Source organism: Bombina bombina, chromosome 1, assembly GCF_027579735.1.
Source record: "Bombina bombina isolate aBomBom1 chromosome 1, aBomBom1.pri, whole genome shotgun sequence".
In the NCBI taxonomy this organism is placed as follows: Eukaryota; Metazoa; Chordata; class Amphibia; order Anura; family Bombinatoridae; genus Bombina; species Bombina bombina.
Genome location: NC_069499.1, coordinates 1,220,866,155 through 1,220,885,309, shown reverse-complemented (window position 1 = coordinate 1,220,885,309; position 19,155 = coordinate 1,220,866,155). Strand labels below are relative to the sequence as shown.

Below are 19,155 nucleotides of genomic sequence, written 5' to 3'. Positions count from 1 at the left end.
TCTTTTTCTTGTATATTAATTTTAAACTTTGAAAATGGAATTGGCTTTAGTATACATACTGATGGAGCTGCGTCTCCAAAATCTGTAAATATTTTCTTTTGACATAAAGTTGATTTAAAAAAAAAAATGTGAACTGGGACTCAATCACCAATCATTCTATGATCAGTCAGTTGTCTTATGGAAGGTTTGACAAACCTCAGAGCCAGGAAACCACCTAGAAATTTTGGCTCCTAACGTATATCACAACATAAAACCCTTTGCCTGGCTTCTAAAACAAATTATTGCTGGCTCCTAAGTTCCATAGTCCTGCTCTAAAGGACCCAATGAATCATCTTCTATTGCTGGTAAAATATTTTTTTTTGCTCTTCTGTTGATGGAATTGTATAGATCTGAAAATTCTGTAGCAATAGTCGTTTGGTCACAGAATTTAGCAACAGGCACTTCAACAACAATTAAGCAACAGGCACTCCAAACTGCTAAAAGTCAATTAAAAAAAAAAAAAAATCTAAAACTTCTACAAGTTAACGGGTGTGTATATCTGTCGATCACTGTTACAAAAAGACCTTTTTTCCCCTGAGCACTGAGATATATGTGAACCAGTCAGAAAAAGACTGTCTAGGTCTATTGTATCTACAGATAATTTCCACTTGAAAAACTCTGAATAGGGAAATTAAAAAAAAATGTAGGTATAGAAATAATGCCCACAATTGATCTGTTCCTTTTTATTGATGGCATTATTTTTATTAAAAAGTGACAGTCAACACAAATTGTCATTGCTAAAAAGATAGATAACGCCTTTTCCACCCATTTCCCAGCTTTGCACAACCAACATTGTTATATTAATAGATTTTATAACATTATTAAAACCTGTACATTTCTGCCTGTTTCTAAGCCACTACATACAGCCTCTTATCACATGCTTTTTTATTAGCTTTTCACAACAGGAGACTGCTAGTTCATGTGAGCCCTTTAGATAACATTGTGTTCTCGCCTGAGAAGTTAAGATATGGCACAACACAGCACTAAAATGCAAGTCAATAGATAGTAAATAAAAAAGTCATGTGATCAGGGGGCTGTCAGAAGAGGCTTAGATACAAGGTAATCACAGAGATAATACATGTAGTAACATAACTGTGTTGGTTATTCAAAACTGAGGAATAGGTAATAAAGGGATTATCTATTTTTTAAAACAATAAAAATTCTATTGTAGACTGTCCCTTTAACAATAGTAATTGTTTGCATAACATTTTTGTTTAAGTTCTTTTTTATTATCACCTGGCATAAGATAAATATAGTTTGATTAAGGCGTAAAAAAAACTCCAAAACTATTTAGCTTATGTTTCTAAAACATAAAATCGTATCAAACTTAAAGGGATATAACAGCCCTTACAACAGTCAATAGGCAAGTTCTATAAACTTCCCATTAATATTTAATTAAATTACTTTAATGTCCCTTTCTCAAACAGAAAACTAAAATGTAATATCATACATATGTAAAACAATATCTAAATATGCTAAAGGGACATTGTACTTTAAAAATATTTTTCCTTTAATGGGACAGTAAACACCTTGAGATTTTTTTATATAAAACTGTTTAGTCATGTGTAATGATATGACAATATATTCTCATTATTTATTTTGCACCCCCTGTAATTTAGCTCTTAAAATTGAGCCATTTCTAATTATCAGGATTAGAAATGCACCCTGCTGAATTATCAAGGCTAACTTTGCTACAAATGTATCTCTTAGTGGCTTTATAAAAAAACAACTGCAAAAACTATTTACTTTATATTAACTGTATGTTATGACAGTGGCTAGCCTTGTTGTCTGTGGACTAAACCCCAGATTGGCTCCTCCAAATAAGGCAATAGGTGAGTAGAGTCAGTATTGGAACAGGGGGGGGGGGGGGGGGGGGGCGGCAACAGGGCAATTGCTCCACCCCGACAGCAGAGCCAGACAGGCTGCTGTCAAAGTGACAGCCAGTGATCAGCACTCAGAGAGGTAATGCACAGGCTGCCCCAGCACTAAACTGAACTGTTTTGATAGTTTTACATGGAATTCTCTATTTTAGGCCAATGCAATGGCGCTGTTAGATGAAGCAGTTCCCTGCTTGACTTCACATGGTGGATGGGATTCTACTTCATAAGGTTAGTGGAATTGGGATGGCTGTGCTGTTGTGAGGAGGGTTAAACGGTCACCGTAAAAGGAGCAGTGTAATTGTAATGCAACTTATGTGTCTTTTTAATATGTTTTGCATTAAAAATGTTATATAAAGCTGTTTATGTTGATCTTGAAGCTAACAGGAAGTGCAGGTCTGTGTACAAATGGGTCTTAAATACGGATAGTTTACTGGTTAATAGGCATATCTCATTGCTTTGTTGGTGGAAAGTAACATGCTTCATTTATGTCCCTTGAAAACATATACTGTGGATTATAAGTTTTACTGTTGGTTCATCATTAAAGTTAAAAACACCAAGAAGGCCACTAAGGATTCAGGGACAGCAAATACAGTAGTTGGTCACTTTTGTGAGATCAGACATGATAAGGTCTGGCTCGAAATCAGAGTTCCAATTCATCCCAAAGGTTTTCAATAGGGCTGAGGTTGGGGCTTTGTGCAGGCCCCTCAAGTTTTTCCACAACAAACAATGTCTTCAAGGACCTTGGTTTGTGCCCAGGGGAACAGGAAAGGGCCTTCCCAAAACTGCTGCCACAAAGTTAGACGCACCTAATCGTCAAAAATGTCTTTGTATCCTGTTGTATTAAGATGACGCTTCATTTGAACTAAGGTTCCTAGCCCAAACCCTTAAAACAGCCCCAGATCATTATCCCCTCCTCCACCAAAGTTTACAGTAGGCACTATGCATTCCAGTAGGTAGCGTTCTTCTGGCATCCACCACACCCATCAGTCTGCCAGATAGTGAAGCATGATTCATCACTCCAGAAACATGTTTCCATTGCTCCAGTGGCGACGTGCTTTACATCACTCCAACCGATGCAAGACTTGTGTACAGCTTGGTCATGAGACCTTATTTCATGAATCTCCTGACGCACAATTACAGAGGCAGTTTGGAACTCAGTAGGGAGTGATGCAACCAATGATAGGAGATAATCACATGCTATGTGCTTGAGCACTCAGTGGCCCCACTCTGTGAGTTTGAGTGGTCTACCACTTAATAACTCAGTGGCTGTTGCTCCTAGATGCTTCCACTTCACAGTAATAGCACTTACTGTCAAGATTCTGTAAGATATGTTTGTACTAAAATGCAAACTGCGTGATGGGGAGGCCAATGGTGACTTCACTTTCTGTGCCCTGGGATAGAACCAAGAACTCCAGGTTCAGCTTGCTCTGTTTGTGCCACTAGAGAATTGTTACTTGAGGGCTTTGTAGAAGAATATTGTCTTCAGCAGGTGTGTCTCCCAGCTCCACCCCCTCTGGATGCTAGACAATCAGGGTAGTGCTCTCAGACTACATACTGAGCAGCCTATGCCTTTACTCTTTGCTTTGGCATAGAGTACTAGTTGTTCCTACTTCCCGTTTGTAGCTGGATTGCCTGCCTGTGACCCAGCCTAAGTTTGTATACTTGCTGCCTTCCTTTAAATCTTGGACTGACCTTGGTCTACATGTGGCTCTTGTCTGTCTGACCTTGCACCTGAACATCAGCTATACTGGTTTGTACAGTTTTCTTCTGTTAACTCTTGCTTGTACCTGTTTCCCAGTATAAACTATTTCAGGACATTACTTGCTATATGCCTATGTAACTTTCTCCAAATAAACAGGACTGTTGCATATATTTGAGTCTCCACTCTATTGCTATGCAATCTACCCAGTTTCTTGCTAACACTGCTATTGGGCACCATCCTGTTAGAGGCCAGAATCATGAAAGTGGTATCCTATGGCAGTTCCATGTTTAAAGTCACTGAGCTCTTCAGTTCGACCCATTGTACTGCCATTATCGATCTATGGAAATTTCATGGTTATGTGCAGGATTTAGCTCAACATAAAGCGACAGCACCACTGTTAAAAATGGACAGTCCCTTTCTTGAGGTGTTCTGTTAGCAACGTTTTGAGCTACAATAAGCACTTAATCATGCGTAAGTAAGGGGTTATTGTAGCCTGAAATGTTGTAATGTCCATAAAAACTTTATTACAAAAAGTGCAATATCCTCAGCACTAAATTATATCCAAATGTTTATTTAAGCATATAGACAGGTAAATAGCTTTGGGCACACAAAGCCCGTAATCATAAAAACTTTATTGAAATTCTGTACGCAGTTTTTTTTTTTTGTTTATTTCAAGACCACCCCAATTTGAAAGAGAAGGTGTTTCTCTTTCAAATGATGTTAAGGGGTTTCAATAACCTCCCCCATCCAGTTTCATTGTGTCACAGACATGCCCAGATTTGAACCTAGGACTCCTGATTCACAGCCTTCTTCTCTGTACCTGCGGCACCAGAAGGCTTTGCATTCTCTTTAAGTTTTTTTAAGACGTGTTACCTTCAGTGGACTGCTCTCTGGCTCCACATGATCGTCAGCTGCATGTAGTTTTGCAATCAGCTCTCCTATAAAAGGCTGCTTCACAATCCACTTCCTGCCCCGACATTGTGGTTCACCTTGTTCCAGTGTTAGTGCCTCTGACCTTGCCTCAATTTACTTTTTGAAAATAAAAAAATATAAATATATTTATAGCAAATTACCTGTTATTTACTGATTCCAGTACTTAGTGGTCGATCACAAACCTTTAGAAAAAAATAATAAATTATCAACAAAAGAACATAAAGTCTATGGGGATAAAGAAGCACATACCACTGGCCCCTTTCAGTATTCCTTACAATCCTATCTCTGCCACCACCTTGCATAAGCTCCATACCCCCTGAACCTGCTCAATGTCACCAGCACTGCTGTTGTAAGGATTGAGAGTGCTGATCACTAGGCCACCAACTATCCCCAGCTTGTAGTGCGGAGATCAACAAAAAACGCTTCTTACTGGCAATCCTCCCACATGATGAGATTGGCTTGTGATGTGTATTGAAGCAGTTAAAGGGATAGAAAGAATAAAATTAAAATGCCCATTTTGCATTATGCTTCCACTAGAAGAAATTATTCTAGTATTATGTATTACTATTTTTCAACAGCATACGCACATGCTGTGAGTGCCCTATGCACCAGCATTCAAACGCCACACCTTCTCAGATAGTCATAGTGGTAGCTTGTATGACCCAAGTTAACTCTTCAATGACTCAATACACAGTACACACCACTGACAGCTCTCAATGCTAGATAAAAACTCTGTACTAATGCAATCCTCCAGGTGAGTAATTTATAATAAATTTGTAGAAACTTGTAAAATCTGCACCAGTTTAGTTTAAAAACATTATTTGAATGGATTCAGATAGACAGATCCATACTGCACACAAACAACCCAGGATATTTGGCATGGATAGCAAAAAAAAGATAGACGTTCTCTGATAGACGATAATCCTCTTATGAAGGAATTTTTTGTAGTCTGGGATAAAATCATCCACACTTCTACTCATATCCACGCCGGCATCACCAATGATACCATACATAGGCAACCCTGATCTGCCTTTGAATCTGATGAGACCGTATTCACACACAGGTCAACAAATTAAGAAAAATACAATACACCACCTGACACAACAACACAACTTTAAAAAGTTGGAGGATATATTAGAAACAGACATACCTCTAACTTGGATGGTGTACGCACAGATAAACCACTTCATAACTTCACACAGGCACAGGAAATCACTACTCAGACAAATTACTGATTTTAAAAAACAATACATAGCGAAACAGTCCCTCTCCAACTTAATATCTTTTCTTTATAAGAAACTCCTACTAAATGATGCAGACCACCTCCCGACATACACAAAGGCATGGGGCAGAAAACTTGACCTGGAACGGACACTAAAAACCTGGAAAAACATATTTATTAACAACAAAACAGCATCTATTTCAGCTCAGGTTCAGGAAACCAACTTTAAATACCTAACAAGATGGTATCTGACTCCGACCAGACTAAAAGTACTGTACCCCACCTCCTCGGGTAAATGCTGGAGGGGCTGCACAGAAAAGGGCACTATTCAACACATATGGTGGGATTGCCCCAAACTACAACAATTTAGGGCAGACACAATAACACATTTCTGTAAAATCCTAGAAACTATAGTACCTAGAGACCCTAAGATACTTCTTTTTACAAGTCTCCCAAAACTAAAAAAGACATCGCGAAACAAAAACTGCTACTAACAATGATAAATTACGCAAAAATCTTAATCCCCAGACACTGGAAATCCACCACAATCCCTACCTTCAGTGAATGTGCGAAACAAGTAGACACTTTTACAGTTGGAAAGGTATCATTATATTAGAAGCGGCTCAGTCGAAATACACAAAATGATACTAAATATCTGGAAACAAGAACAATGTCATTAACACTTCTACAAATAAAATATTTGAGCATTGCACACACCCCCCCTAACAAAGTAAGACATAACAGGATATATGAAAAGGACATTTAATTGAACAGATTTAGCACTGAATAGTGCCACGGAAAATACATGACTATCATTCTTCAGCTGACATGAAGAACCTCCACAGGGACTAAGACCTTGTGAAAATTGACTTTTTGGTGGTGCTCATTACACTTAAGTAAAATAACTAACAAACGGCTAGATTAAGAGTTGTGCGTTAAGGTAAACTAACGCTGCTTTTTTACGCCCACTGCTATTACGAGTCTTGCAGGTATAGGTGTACCACACACTTGTTTGGCCTTAACGCAAACCGACTTACGTAAACTTTGTAAACCCTTTTTTCTATGTGACTTCCATAGCGCCGGTATTACGAGTCTGTCCTGGGAGGCCAAAAAGTGAGCGGCACAGCCTCTACCAACAAGATCCGTAACGCATTCTAAAGTCAGTAGTTATGAGTTTTACACTACAGCGCTGTAGCATAAAACTCATAACTAAAGTGCTAAAAAGTACACTAACACCCATAAACTACCTATTAACCCCTAAACCGAGGCCCTCCCACATCGCAAACACTAAAATTAAATGATTAACCCCTAATCTGCTGCTCCGGACATCGCTGCCACTATAATAAACATATAAACCCCTAAACCGCCGAACTCCCGCCTCGCAAACACTAGTTAAATAATATTAACCCCTAATCTTCCGCCCCTAACATCGCCGTCACCTACATTCTATTTATTAACCCCTAATGTGCCGCTCCGGACATTGCCACCACCTACATTATATTTATTAACCCCTAATCTGCCGCCTCCAATGTCGCTGCAACCTACCTACACTTATTAACCCCTAATCTGCCACCCCCAATGTCGCCGCAACCTCCTACACTTATTAACCCCTAATCTGCCGCCCCCAACATCGCAGCCACTATTCTAAATTTATTAACCCCTAAACCTAAGTCTAAACCCACCTAATCTAATAGCCCTATGAAAATAAAAAATAAAAACCCTAGCCAAAACTAAACTATCAATAGCCCTTAAAAGGGCCTTTTGCGGGGCATTGCCCCAAAGAAATCAGCTCTTTTACCTTTAGAAATAAATACAAACAACCCCCCCAACAGTAAAACCCACCACCCACACAACCAACCCCCCAAATAAAAGCCTAACTAAAAAAAAACTAATTTCCCCATTGCCCTGAAAAGGGCATTTGGATGGGCATTGCCCTTAAAAGGGTATTTAGCTCTATTGCAGGCCCAAAGCCCTAACCTAAAAAATAAACCCACCCAATACACCCTTAAAAAAATCCTAACACTAACCCCCAAAGATTCTCTTACCAGGAGAAGTCTTCATCCAAGCGGCAAGATGTCCTCAAGGAAGCCGGCAGAAGTGGTCCTCCAGAGGGGCAGAAGTCTTCATCCAGACGGCATCTTCTATCTTCATCCTTCCGGCGCAGAGCGAAGATGCCGTCTGGATGAAGACTTCTGCCCATCTGGAGGACCACTTCTGCCTGTCTGGAGGACTACTTCTGCCGGCTTCCTTGAGGACATCTTGCCGCTTGGATGAAGACTTCTCCCGGTAAGTGAATCTTTGGGGGTTAGTGTTAGGATTTTTTTTTAAGGGTGTATTGGGTGTGTTTATTTTTTAGGTTAGGGCTTTGGGCCTGCAATAGAGCTAAATCCCCTTTTAAGGGCAATGCCCATCCAAATGCCCTTTTCAGGGCAATGGGGAGCTTAGGTTTTTTTAGTTAGGCTTTTATTTGGGGGGTTGGTTGTGTGGATGGTGGGTTTTAATGTTGGGGGTTGTTTGTATTTATTTTTAAAGGTAAAAGAGCTGATTTCTTTGGGGCAATGCCCCGCAAAAGGCCCTTGTAAGGGCTATTGGTAGTTTAGGCTAGGGTTTTTTTTCTTATTTGGGGGGGGGGGGGGGTTATTTTGATAGGGCTATTAGATTAGGTGTAATTAGTTTAAAGATCTGTCATTTGTTTTTTATTTTCTCTAATTTAGTGTTTGTTTTTTGTGATTTAGCTAATTTAATTTTTTTAATTGTATTTAATGTAGGGAATTTATTTAATTGTAGTGTAGTGTTAGGTGTTAGTGTAACTTAGGTTAGGTTTTATTTTACAGATCAATTTGTATTTATTTTAGCTAGGTAGTTATTAAAAATAGTTAATAACTATTTAATAACTATTCTACCTAGTTAAAATAAATACAAACTTGCCTGTAAAATAAAAATAAACCCTAAGGGGCGAAGCTAGCTGCAGACCAGAGCAGACGTGTGCTGAAGGAGCTCTGCGGCTAAAATTATATCAAACTAATGTTTCAGGAATAATAAGGGATCTATGGAATATCTATAGTGTGAATCTACAATCTAGGAACATCCAAGAGATATTTTTCTGACAGAAAAGAGCTGTCTACTAAGGTATTTGGACTGTAATAAGGAGGGTAGTAGAGAGCGGACATCTTTATACCCGTGTGACGCAGCATTGATTGCAGACATGGAGGCTTTCTATAATACTATGGATGCAGCACTACGGGACTTTAAGAGAGAGCTCACCCTTTTAATAATGGGTCACAATGTCCCTCGGCAACTCTCCGTGCTGGAGCGAGAGAGAACAGAGGATGTCTTTGCTGGAGGAGAGTCGAGTATAGGGGAGCGAATGGAGCTCGTTGATACTCCAGAAGTGGAACATGAGAGGATTGCTGCGAGTGCGACAAGAGAGTCTACATCTACTGTATGGAAGCCTACTGTTCCTATGGTCAAGACTTCGGGGGTTCCCTTGCGACCTTCAGATCTGTATGGAAGCTCTGAGATTGTCTGTGTGCAGCAGATTTGTGAGATTATGACGCTTAGCTACTTCTGGCCTCCGGATTACGAATTGCAGTATTTTGCCCTGATCAGTTTTCTGATACTGTGACTGTATTTAAATCCCAGAGGTGTGGAGTGGGCTAGGATTTATGTACTTCAACAACCCTATGGTATTAATAATTAACCCAATACTTACCCTTTAAATCGGTTGGCTTTTCATATCAGTTTTAACCCCTTAATGACCGGACCATTTTTCAATTTTCTTACCCTTAATGACAATGGCTATTTTTACATTTCTGCGGTGTTTGTGTTTAGCTGTAATTTCCCTCTTACTCATTTACTGTACCCACACATATTATATACCGTTTTTCTCGCCATTAAATGGACTTTCTAAGGATACCATTATTTTCATCATATCTTATAATTTCCTATAAAAAAAAAAATATAAAATATGAGGAAAAAATTGAAAAAAAACACACTTTTTCTAACTTTGACCCCCAAAATCTGTTACACATCTACAATCACCAAAAAACACCCATGCTAAATAGTTTCTAAATTTTGTCCTGAGTTTAGAAATACCCAATGTTTACATGTTCTTTACTTTTTTTGCAAGTTATAGGGTCATAAATACAAGTAGCACTTTGCTATTTCCAAACAACTTTTTTTCAAAATTAGCGCTAGTTACATTGGAACCCTGATATCTGTCAGGAATACCTGAATATCCCTTGACATGTATATATTTTTTTTTAGAAGACAACCCAAAGTATTGATCTAGGCCCATTTTGGTATATTTCATGCCACCATTTCACCGCCAAATGTCATCAAATAAAAAAAAAAAAATCACTTTTTCACAAATTTTGTCACAAACTTTAGGTTTCCCACTGAAATTATTTACAAACAGCTTCTGCAATTAAGGCACAAATGGTTGTAAATGCTTCTTTGGGATCCCCTTTGTTCAGAAATAGCAGACTTATATGGCTTTGGCATTGCTTTTTGGTAATTAGAAGGCCACTAAATGCTGCTGCGCACCACACGTAAATTATGCCCAGCAGTGAAGGGGTTAATTAGGTAGGTTGTATGGAGCTTGCAGGGTTAATTTTAGCTTTAGGGTAGAGATCAGCCTCCCACCTGACACATCCCACCCCCTGATCCCTCCCAAACAGTTCTCTTCCCTCCCCCACCCCACAATTGTCCCCGCCATCTTAAGTACTGGCAGAAAGTCTGCCAGTACTAAATAAAAGGAGTTTTTCTTTTTTTTAATAAAAAAAAATAAAATGTTTTAGCTGTGATGGACCCCTGCCTTAGCCCCAACCTCCATGACCCCCCCCCCCAGCTCTCTAACCCTCTCCCCTACCTAATTGCCGCCATCTTGGGTACTGGCAGCTGTCTGCCAGTACCCAATTTGCCCCAAAAACAAGTGGTTTTTTTGCAATTTTTAATGTTTTCTGTAGTGTAGCAGCCCCCCACAATACCCCCACCCCCTCCCCCTCCCAGATCCTTATATATTTATTTTTTTTTAATTCTTTTTTCCCCCCTCTTCCCTTCTCATTGGTGTCAGTGGCCAGCTAATCACGCGCGCCCCCGCACGCTCCCAGCACCCAGCGTGCACATAGCACTTACAGGAACCGGATGCCGGGTAGCGATGGGCCGCCCACCCGCCTCCCTGATATGCTCCCACCCACCAACGAACCGGCACCATCGCTACCGGTGCAGAGAGGGCCACAGAGTGGCTTTCTCTGCATCGGAGTCTTCTGAAAAGGTATTGCAGGATGCCTCCATATGGAGGCATCACTGCAATACCCTGAGAGCTGCTGGAAGCGATTGCGATCGCTTCCAGCACTCTCTTAGACAACTGACGTACCAGGTACGTCTATTGTCATTAACTGGTTGTTAATGCATGACGTACCTGGTACGTCAGTTGTCATTAAGGGGTTAATATTTGTTAAATGTTTTTTTCATAAACTTTGCTGAACTCGCTAACAGTTATTTCCAACACAATTTACTTTCTCATGAATTATATAGGCTATGTCCAAGCAATTAGTATATGCTAATCTCTATACAGATGCTGAAATAGAGGGATCCGGCCAAGGTCAAATGTCATTATTTTTTGATGGCTGTAGGCCTCATATAGCAGGTAATAAGTTGGAGTAATGTGAATTATAGCTCTATTCATTTTATGTGTGGGGATGGTGGCCATATGATAAGCGATAATATTACTTTTGCCTTCCTTCGCCCCTCCTCGTTATAGTTATAACTATATTATTGTCAAGCTGCCTGGTTATATGTAAGTTTAACTTTGTTGATGACGTGCCATCTGCGGCCGGGATGGCGCACTTCTCTTTGTCTCTATATTGCAACCAGATTAGTAATATATGTTTTTTTTTCATTATAGACATATTGTGGCTAGGAGGGAGCTTGAGTCGGGGACGTAGAGAGGTGGGAGACCCAGAGAGCTTTAAATATCTATACTAATGTTGGAGTAGAGGGGTTATACTATCTGCTTATGACAAGTTCAAATCAGCTTTAGAACACCTATTCTCCAACTTCCAATATAAAAAATCCTCATATTAGCATAGCCATTGTTATTGCCCTAGAAACCAACACGGTCATATTTTATCATATGAGTCTTGGATTTCTCTAGCGCTTGCCTACACTGCAGCATAGCTCCTATACGGAGGAGTTAACATTATATTCATTATATCTATCTAACCCTATGTGTAGGTGGGTTCATTATTGATTGCATAGAATGCACATTCATAAGCTGTTCTTATGTGCATCCCCAGAGGTAACATTACAGAGCTATTTTAAATGTATGTATCCTTGGAGATTAGAGAAGATTCTAGTATGACGATCCCTGTTTAATTTAAAAAAAAAAATTCTATCCTTACGAAACTTTGATACCCTTCTATTATGCTTCGCCCTCCCTAAAAAATGTATGTTTATTAGATAAACAGAAAAACTCAGATTCTAAGAAACCTAACCCATTATCTATTCATATGTTTCAGTTATAAGTCATACACATATTACCCCTTCCCTTGTTGCTAATGATTATAAATAGTGGGGATCCAAAAAGGGTCCTATATGTCAAAATCTTAAAAATCTGAGGTCAGTTTATATGCCCACTAACCACATAGGTAAAATTGCATTGCTAGAATAACCCTTGACTTTTAGCTTTTTGCTACTCAGAGTTATTGAATTGTTAGCTATTATTTATGCCTTTTATTATTTAAGTAATATACTCAGTGTATGAACAGTAATGTATATTTCTGTACTTTGCCCCCACGGGTTGGGGGTCTATTTTTCGTGGTTGCTTTGTATTGTTTTATTCTTTACCTCAATAAAAATATTATAAAAAAAAAAAAAAATCCTAAGCTAGCTACAATGTAACTATTAGTTATATTGTAGCTAGCTTAGGGTTTATTTTATAGGTATTTAGTTTTAAAATAGGAATAATGTAGTTAATGATAGTAATTTTATTCAGATTTATTTAAATTATATTTAAGTTAGGGGGGTGTTAGGGTTAGACTTAGATTTAGGGGTTAATACATTTAATATAGTGGCGGCGACGTTGGGGGCGGCAGATTAGGGATTAATAAATGTAGGTAGGTTGCAGCAACATTGGGGGCGTAAGATTAGGGGTTAATAAATATAATGTAGGTGTCGGCGATGTTGGGGGCAGCAGATTAGGGGTTAATAAATGTAATGTAGGTGACGGCGATGTCCAGAGTGGCAGATTAGGGGTTAATAAGTATAATGTAGGTGGCGGCGATGTCGGGGGCGGCAGATTAGGGGTTAATAAGTGTAAGATTAGGGGTGTTTAGACTCGGGGTTCATGTTAGGCTGTTAGGTGTAAACATATAATGTGTTTCCCCATAGGAATCAATGGGGCTGCATTACTGAGCTTCACGCTGCTTTTTGGCAGGTGTTAGACTTTTTATCAGCCAGCTCTCCCCATTGATGTCTATGGGGAAATCATGCACGAGCACGTACGACCAGCTCACCGCTGACTTAAGCAGCGCTGGTATTGGAGTGCGGTATGGAGCACAAGTTTGCTCTACGCTCACTTTTTGTCTTTTAACTCCGGGTTTGTAAAAACCCGTAACACAAGCGCTGCATGTAAGTGAGCGGTGAGAAAAAAACTGCTTGTTAGCACCGCACAGCTCATAATGAAAAATTCGTAATCTGGCCGAAAGTATCTTTATATGTAATCTTTTAATGGTTTGTAATATTCTTTATTGGCTTCAATAAAAAATGTAAAAAAACAAAACAAAACAAAAAAAACAACACTTTGAAATTGCACTCTCTCCCAAACTTTCTATAATTATACACGTTTTACCTCTGTAATTACCTTGTATCTAAGACTCAGCAGACTGCCCCCTTATTTCAGTTCTTTTGACAGACTTGCATTTTAGCCAATCAGAGCTATCTCCATGGTAAATTCACGAGCATGAGCTCAATGTTATCTATATGAAACACATGAACTAATTCCCTCCGGTGGTGAAAAACTATCAAAATGCATTTAGATTAGAGGCGTCCTTCAAGGTCTAAGAAATTAGCATATGAACCTCCTAGGTTTAGCTTTCAACTAAGAGTACCAAGAGAACAAAACAAATTGGTGATAAAAGTAAATTGGAAAGTTGTTTAATATTGCATGCCCTATCTGAATCATGAAAGTGTTTTTAGACTTGACTGTCCCTTTAATTCAACCAGGTTTGGAGCAAGTTGTTTTCTGTTATGCAGAACCTCATTGCTAATTAAAGGGACAGTCAAGTCAAAAATTAAAATTTCATGATTCAGATAGGGCATGCAATTTTAAACAACTTTCCAATTTACTTTTATCATCAAATTTGCTTTGCTCTGTTGGTATTCTTAGTTGAAAGCTAAACCTAGGTAAGCTCATATGCTAATTTCTAAGCCCTTGAAGGCCACCTCTTATCTCATTACATTTGACAGTTTTTCACAGCTAGAGGGTATTAGTTCATGTGTGCCATATAGATAACATTGTGCTCACGCCCGTAGAGTTACTTCTGAGAGGGCACTGATTGGCTAAAATGCAAGTCTGTCAAAAGAACTAAAATAATGGGACAGTCTTCAGAGGCTTTGATACAAGGTAATCACAGAGGTAAAATGTATATTAATATAACCGTGTTGGTTATACAAAACTGGGGAATGGGTAATAAAGGGATTATCTATCTTTTTAAACAAGAGGGAGAAGCTAAAGGATCATTTCAAAATTAATTGTTAGCTAAACAAATTCTAATTTTAGAAATCTCTACAGACTTAGTATAGCTTATTCCTTGTGAGGACTGCATTTATGCAAAGTTTTATCTTATATTTTCAGCCCCTTTAAAATAATCAGCAATTTTAAAATAGATGAGCGGAGGCAATAGACGTGTATTTCTTGATTCTACACACCCATAATGGTCATACTGAAATTGTCATGGTCGTTGAAAAAGAAATGCAACAACCTGTATTTTATGCAAATGGAAGCCTATTCTACACCAGAAAAAAAACAAACATGACATTTAAACAAATAAAATAGTGCTCTGAATGCAACCTATATAAAAATGTGTGTATTTGCATTAAAAGCATATAAACAATTGTATCATCACAAATAAATGTTGGAACATTGGATACAATTGAGTCACTTTTTAGCAAAAAATAAATAAATCGAATTGGTGTATGGAAGATTAGTAAAAGGAGAATCCATATTTTATTTAAATATAATATTATGAAATTGATATCTTTTCTGAAAAACAATGAATTTACATGTACAAAAAAAATATATGAAACCACTTTTTAAGCTACGGTAATTTTGTTATTGTGGGGAGCTTTGATGAAAAATTTGTAACACAAAATAATGTAGCTGTTCAATTGCTTACAAAAGTTATCAGCAGGCAGATGGAGAATCTTTGCTGTGTGTTTAAGTGTGGGGAAGATACTTATGCTTTTTTGAAAAGCAATTTAAAATACATTTTTTTTAAAAAAAAGTTGTCTGGGGTGTGAAAAATTGCAAGCCCCTATTATTTCCTGCAACAATAAATGGATCTTGGAAATAGTCACGGATATGACTAGATTGTGTCTTATTTTAATCATAATGCTTCAATCTGAATAGCATGTGCCGTATGTCACATGTATCTCACATGTGTTTGCCAATAAACTCTGGCATCAAGACAATTACTGAATCTGGAGCATAACCCTGATTAGACAGGTCAGTGGCACATTTGAATAAGAAAGAACGTATCTGATTTCTGACTCACATGAGATATTACACACACACACACTGGAGGATCTTTTATACATTAATAGTCTTCCATTCACAGAACAATATTAATACTAAGGATCACGTTAACAGTGGTGTAAACATACAGTAAATTTCCCACAATGCCAGTTTCCAATAGCAGTTTTTGTCACACTAACCCCCTCACTAGCACTTCCACTCCACTCACCTAAGGTGAATTCCCATTGCTGATTGCCAAGGGATCTCTCTGGTACGACCTCCAGATCAAGCATTGGCTCGTGACAGGAAGGCTCCAGGAGTGCAGCTGTGGTCCAGAATGTCACTTGTCTGGAACCTGTGACAGGTACAAGTTAAAGAGACTCTTTAGTAACGCTAGTTCTCAATATATTAACCATACATGTGTACATATGTGTGCATCACAGAAGTATCCTATTTAAAACTCAGAAAATCATTATGGACATTTACAGGAATATACATGTTTAGGAGCCAGTAAACTAGGTTGCAAAAATGTAAGGAGAAATTGTATTTCACATCACAGTTAAAGGGACAGTCAAGTCCCAAAAAAACTTTCAGAATTCAAATAGGACATGTATTTTTAAACAACTTTCCAATTTACTTTTATCACAAATTTGGATTTGCTCTCTTGGTATTGTTAGTTGAAAGCTAAACCTAGGAGGTTAATATGCTAATTTCTTAGACCTTGAAGGCCGCCTCTGCATTTGACAGCTTTTCACCACTAGCGGGCGTTAGTTCATGTGTTTCATATAGATAGCATTGAGCTCATACACGTGAATTTACAGAGAAGGGAGCACTGATTGGCTAAAATGCAAGTCTGTCAAAAGAACTGAAATAAGGGGGCAGTCTGCCGAGGCTTAGATACAAGGTAATTACAGAGGTAAAATGTGTATTATTATAACAGTGTTGGTTATGCAAAACTGGGGAATGGGTATTTAAGGGATTATCTTTTTAAACATCAAAAATTGTGGTGTTGACTGTCCCTTTAAAGGAAAAGAAAGGTCAAAAATGAAATGTGCATGGGTGTAATAGAAGCATTTTTGTAATATATTTCCATTAGCAATAATGCTTCTTGTAAAAGTTACTACTGTTTTTCTGCAGCATACGCACATATGCTGTGAGTGCCCGTGCACCACTATACATTCTCAGAATCAGCAGATATTTGTATGACACAAAGTATGTCTTCAGAAGCAATACACACCACTGCTAGCTCTTTAAGCAAGCATGGTGTTTGAATATTGGTGCATATGCTGCAGAAAAATAGTAATAACTTTTATAAGAAGCACTTTTACTAATGAAAGTATATTGCAAAAAATACTTTGAACCCATGCACATTTCAATTTTGACCTTTCTATCGCTTTAACTCTGTGTTTGTAGTCTGCAAAGAATATACTTACAACTACAAATAATTTCTATATTATTATGTACACATTTACATTGCTCATATGCATTTTATAACAATTTATCCAAAAGATAGATTGATGAAACATAAATGTTAAAGGGTGAAAAATCACCACTTTTGAGGGGGTTAAAAGAGACATGAAATCCATTTCTTTTTTTCTTCTTTCATGATTCAAATAGAGCATGTTATTTTAAACAACTTTCCAATTTAGTTATAATATCTAATTTGTTTTCTTCTCTTGATTTCCTTTGTTGAAATGGATACCTAGGTAGAGTCAGGATCTGCTGATTGATGGTTACACATATCTGCCTTATGTTATTGTCTCACCGAATGGAGCTTGATTCAGCAGTTTCCACGTGAGCCTTCAGGCTCACCGGAAACAGGAGTTAAGAAGCAGCAGTCTTAAGACCGCTGCTCCTTAACTCGTCCGCCAACTCTGAGGCAGAGGACAGCAATCCGCCCGATCATATATGATCGGGTTGATTGACACCCCCTGCTAGCAGCCGATTGGCTGCGAATCTGCAGGGGGGCGGCATTGCACAAGCAGTTCACCAGAACTGCTTGTGCAATGTTAAATGCTGACAGCATATGCTGTCTGCATTTAATGATGCAGGGCAGACTTAAATCTACCCCAGTATGTTCAGCTAGCTACCAGTAATTCATTGCTGCTCCTTCAAAAACAAGGATACCAAGAGAATGAAGCCAATGTGATAGAAGAAAATTTTTCTAAAAATTGTATAATCCATCTGAATCATGAAATAAATATTTAGGGTTTTCTGTCCCTTTAAGCACACACTTACCTGGTCCATAGTAATAATATTAAATGCATGTATTATTTTCACTATAATGGCCCTTTAAAGCACTAACAAAAGATCACAGTTTTTTCTGTGATTTCACATCTTCCCCACAACCAGTAGTGAAAATATAAAAATAAAAGGTGTCAAGGTGTTTTTGAAAGCAATAGGTCATGATTCAGTACAAAGAAATGTTAGAAAATGAATTGCACAATATTGGGAAGCTTGCACAAAAGTAGATCATGTTTACAAACTTCTATCTCATTTACGCTCTGGTCTTGCTGCATAAAATAACATTAGATTTAAATATAAGCTGGTAATAGAGAAGTATGTAATCTTTAGAACACCTATTTAGATAGCTATTTATAACACAAAGCCAAGGAGGGGGTAGCTTCCACTATATGCAAATTACATGTACTGTATTACACTGTTTATTTATATATGTACCTTGTTTCAACTGATATACTGTGTGTATATATATATATATATATATATATATATATATATATATATATATGTATGTATCAGCAGCAAAACAAACTAGTGCTCACATATACTGTTGTATGTGTGTGTGCACTTTTGAATCAACTTTATTTAATTAGTATATAGTATGACATTATCCTGATAGTATTATCCTTATGGATATCAAAGCCATATTTAAAAAAAAAAATTATGATATAAATTAAAAAAATATATATATATACCAAAGGTGATTGGAATATTATACTTATCATCAAGTGTGTGTGTGCTGTCCCTGTATACAGCTGTTGTAAAATATATCTTCACTATAAATGCACTGCACACTCTAAATACAGTATAACTGTGCATATGATGAAAGTTTCAGTATGTAGATACAAATAGATTTACTAAACCCCGGCACATAGATTTACATAATCTAAATCTGTCTCTGTGTATATAGTGAATATAATGCGTATGTCCGCACTTACCCCCTCTCTTGGTTGCTATAATAAAGATATCGCCAGGGTGTACGTGGAACTCCTGTGTCTCAGCCCTTGCTGTTTTGGTCTCTGTTTATTTCTCTCCCGGTAGCTGCTGCAAAACTTCCGGTTCTGCTCTCAGCTGCCGTAAAGCGACACGTGACGTTTGTATGGGAGGGGAAGTGATAGGGACTGTAATGTGGGGAGACAAGTAATGGTTGTGGGTAAATACATCGGGGTATGGGTGAGAGTTATGAAAGAACAAAAGGATTGGCAAATAGGGAATGGGGAAAGAAAGTGTATGATGGAGTATGGGCTACAGGAGATACGATAGGAGCACGGAAGTGAAGAAACAAATGGACATAAAGAGATGGGAAATCATGGGTCCCTGGGGCACTATAGATGGTGAATGGTATGAGGTGAATAGGAAAGAGTGGCCAATCCGACGGGGGTTGTGGAGATTTGACAGCAGA

At 38.1% G+C, this 19,155-nt stretch overlaps 1 protein-coding gene across 1 annotated transcript in view; it reads right to left on the bottom strand.

Moving 5' to 3' along the window:
• The window catches only part of PHAF1 (phagosome assembly factor 1), a 149,445-nt gene extending 130,596 nt beyond the window's left edge, over positions 1-18,849 (bottom strand). The window contains exons 1-2 of the mRNA XM_053700334.1: positions 18,692-18,849; positions 15,742-15,867 (exon numbers count right to left, since the gene is read on the bottom strand). Of these exons, the coding sequence (XP_053556309.1) occupies positions 15,742-15,805 (64 nt within the window). The 5' untranslated portion in view covers positions 15,806-15,867; positions 18,692-18,849. The remainder of the gene's footprint in view (positions 1-15,741; positions 15,868-18,691) is intronic.
• Between the last annotated feature and the right edge of the window lie 306 nt (positions 18,850-19,155).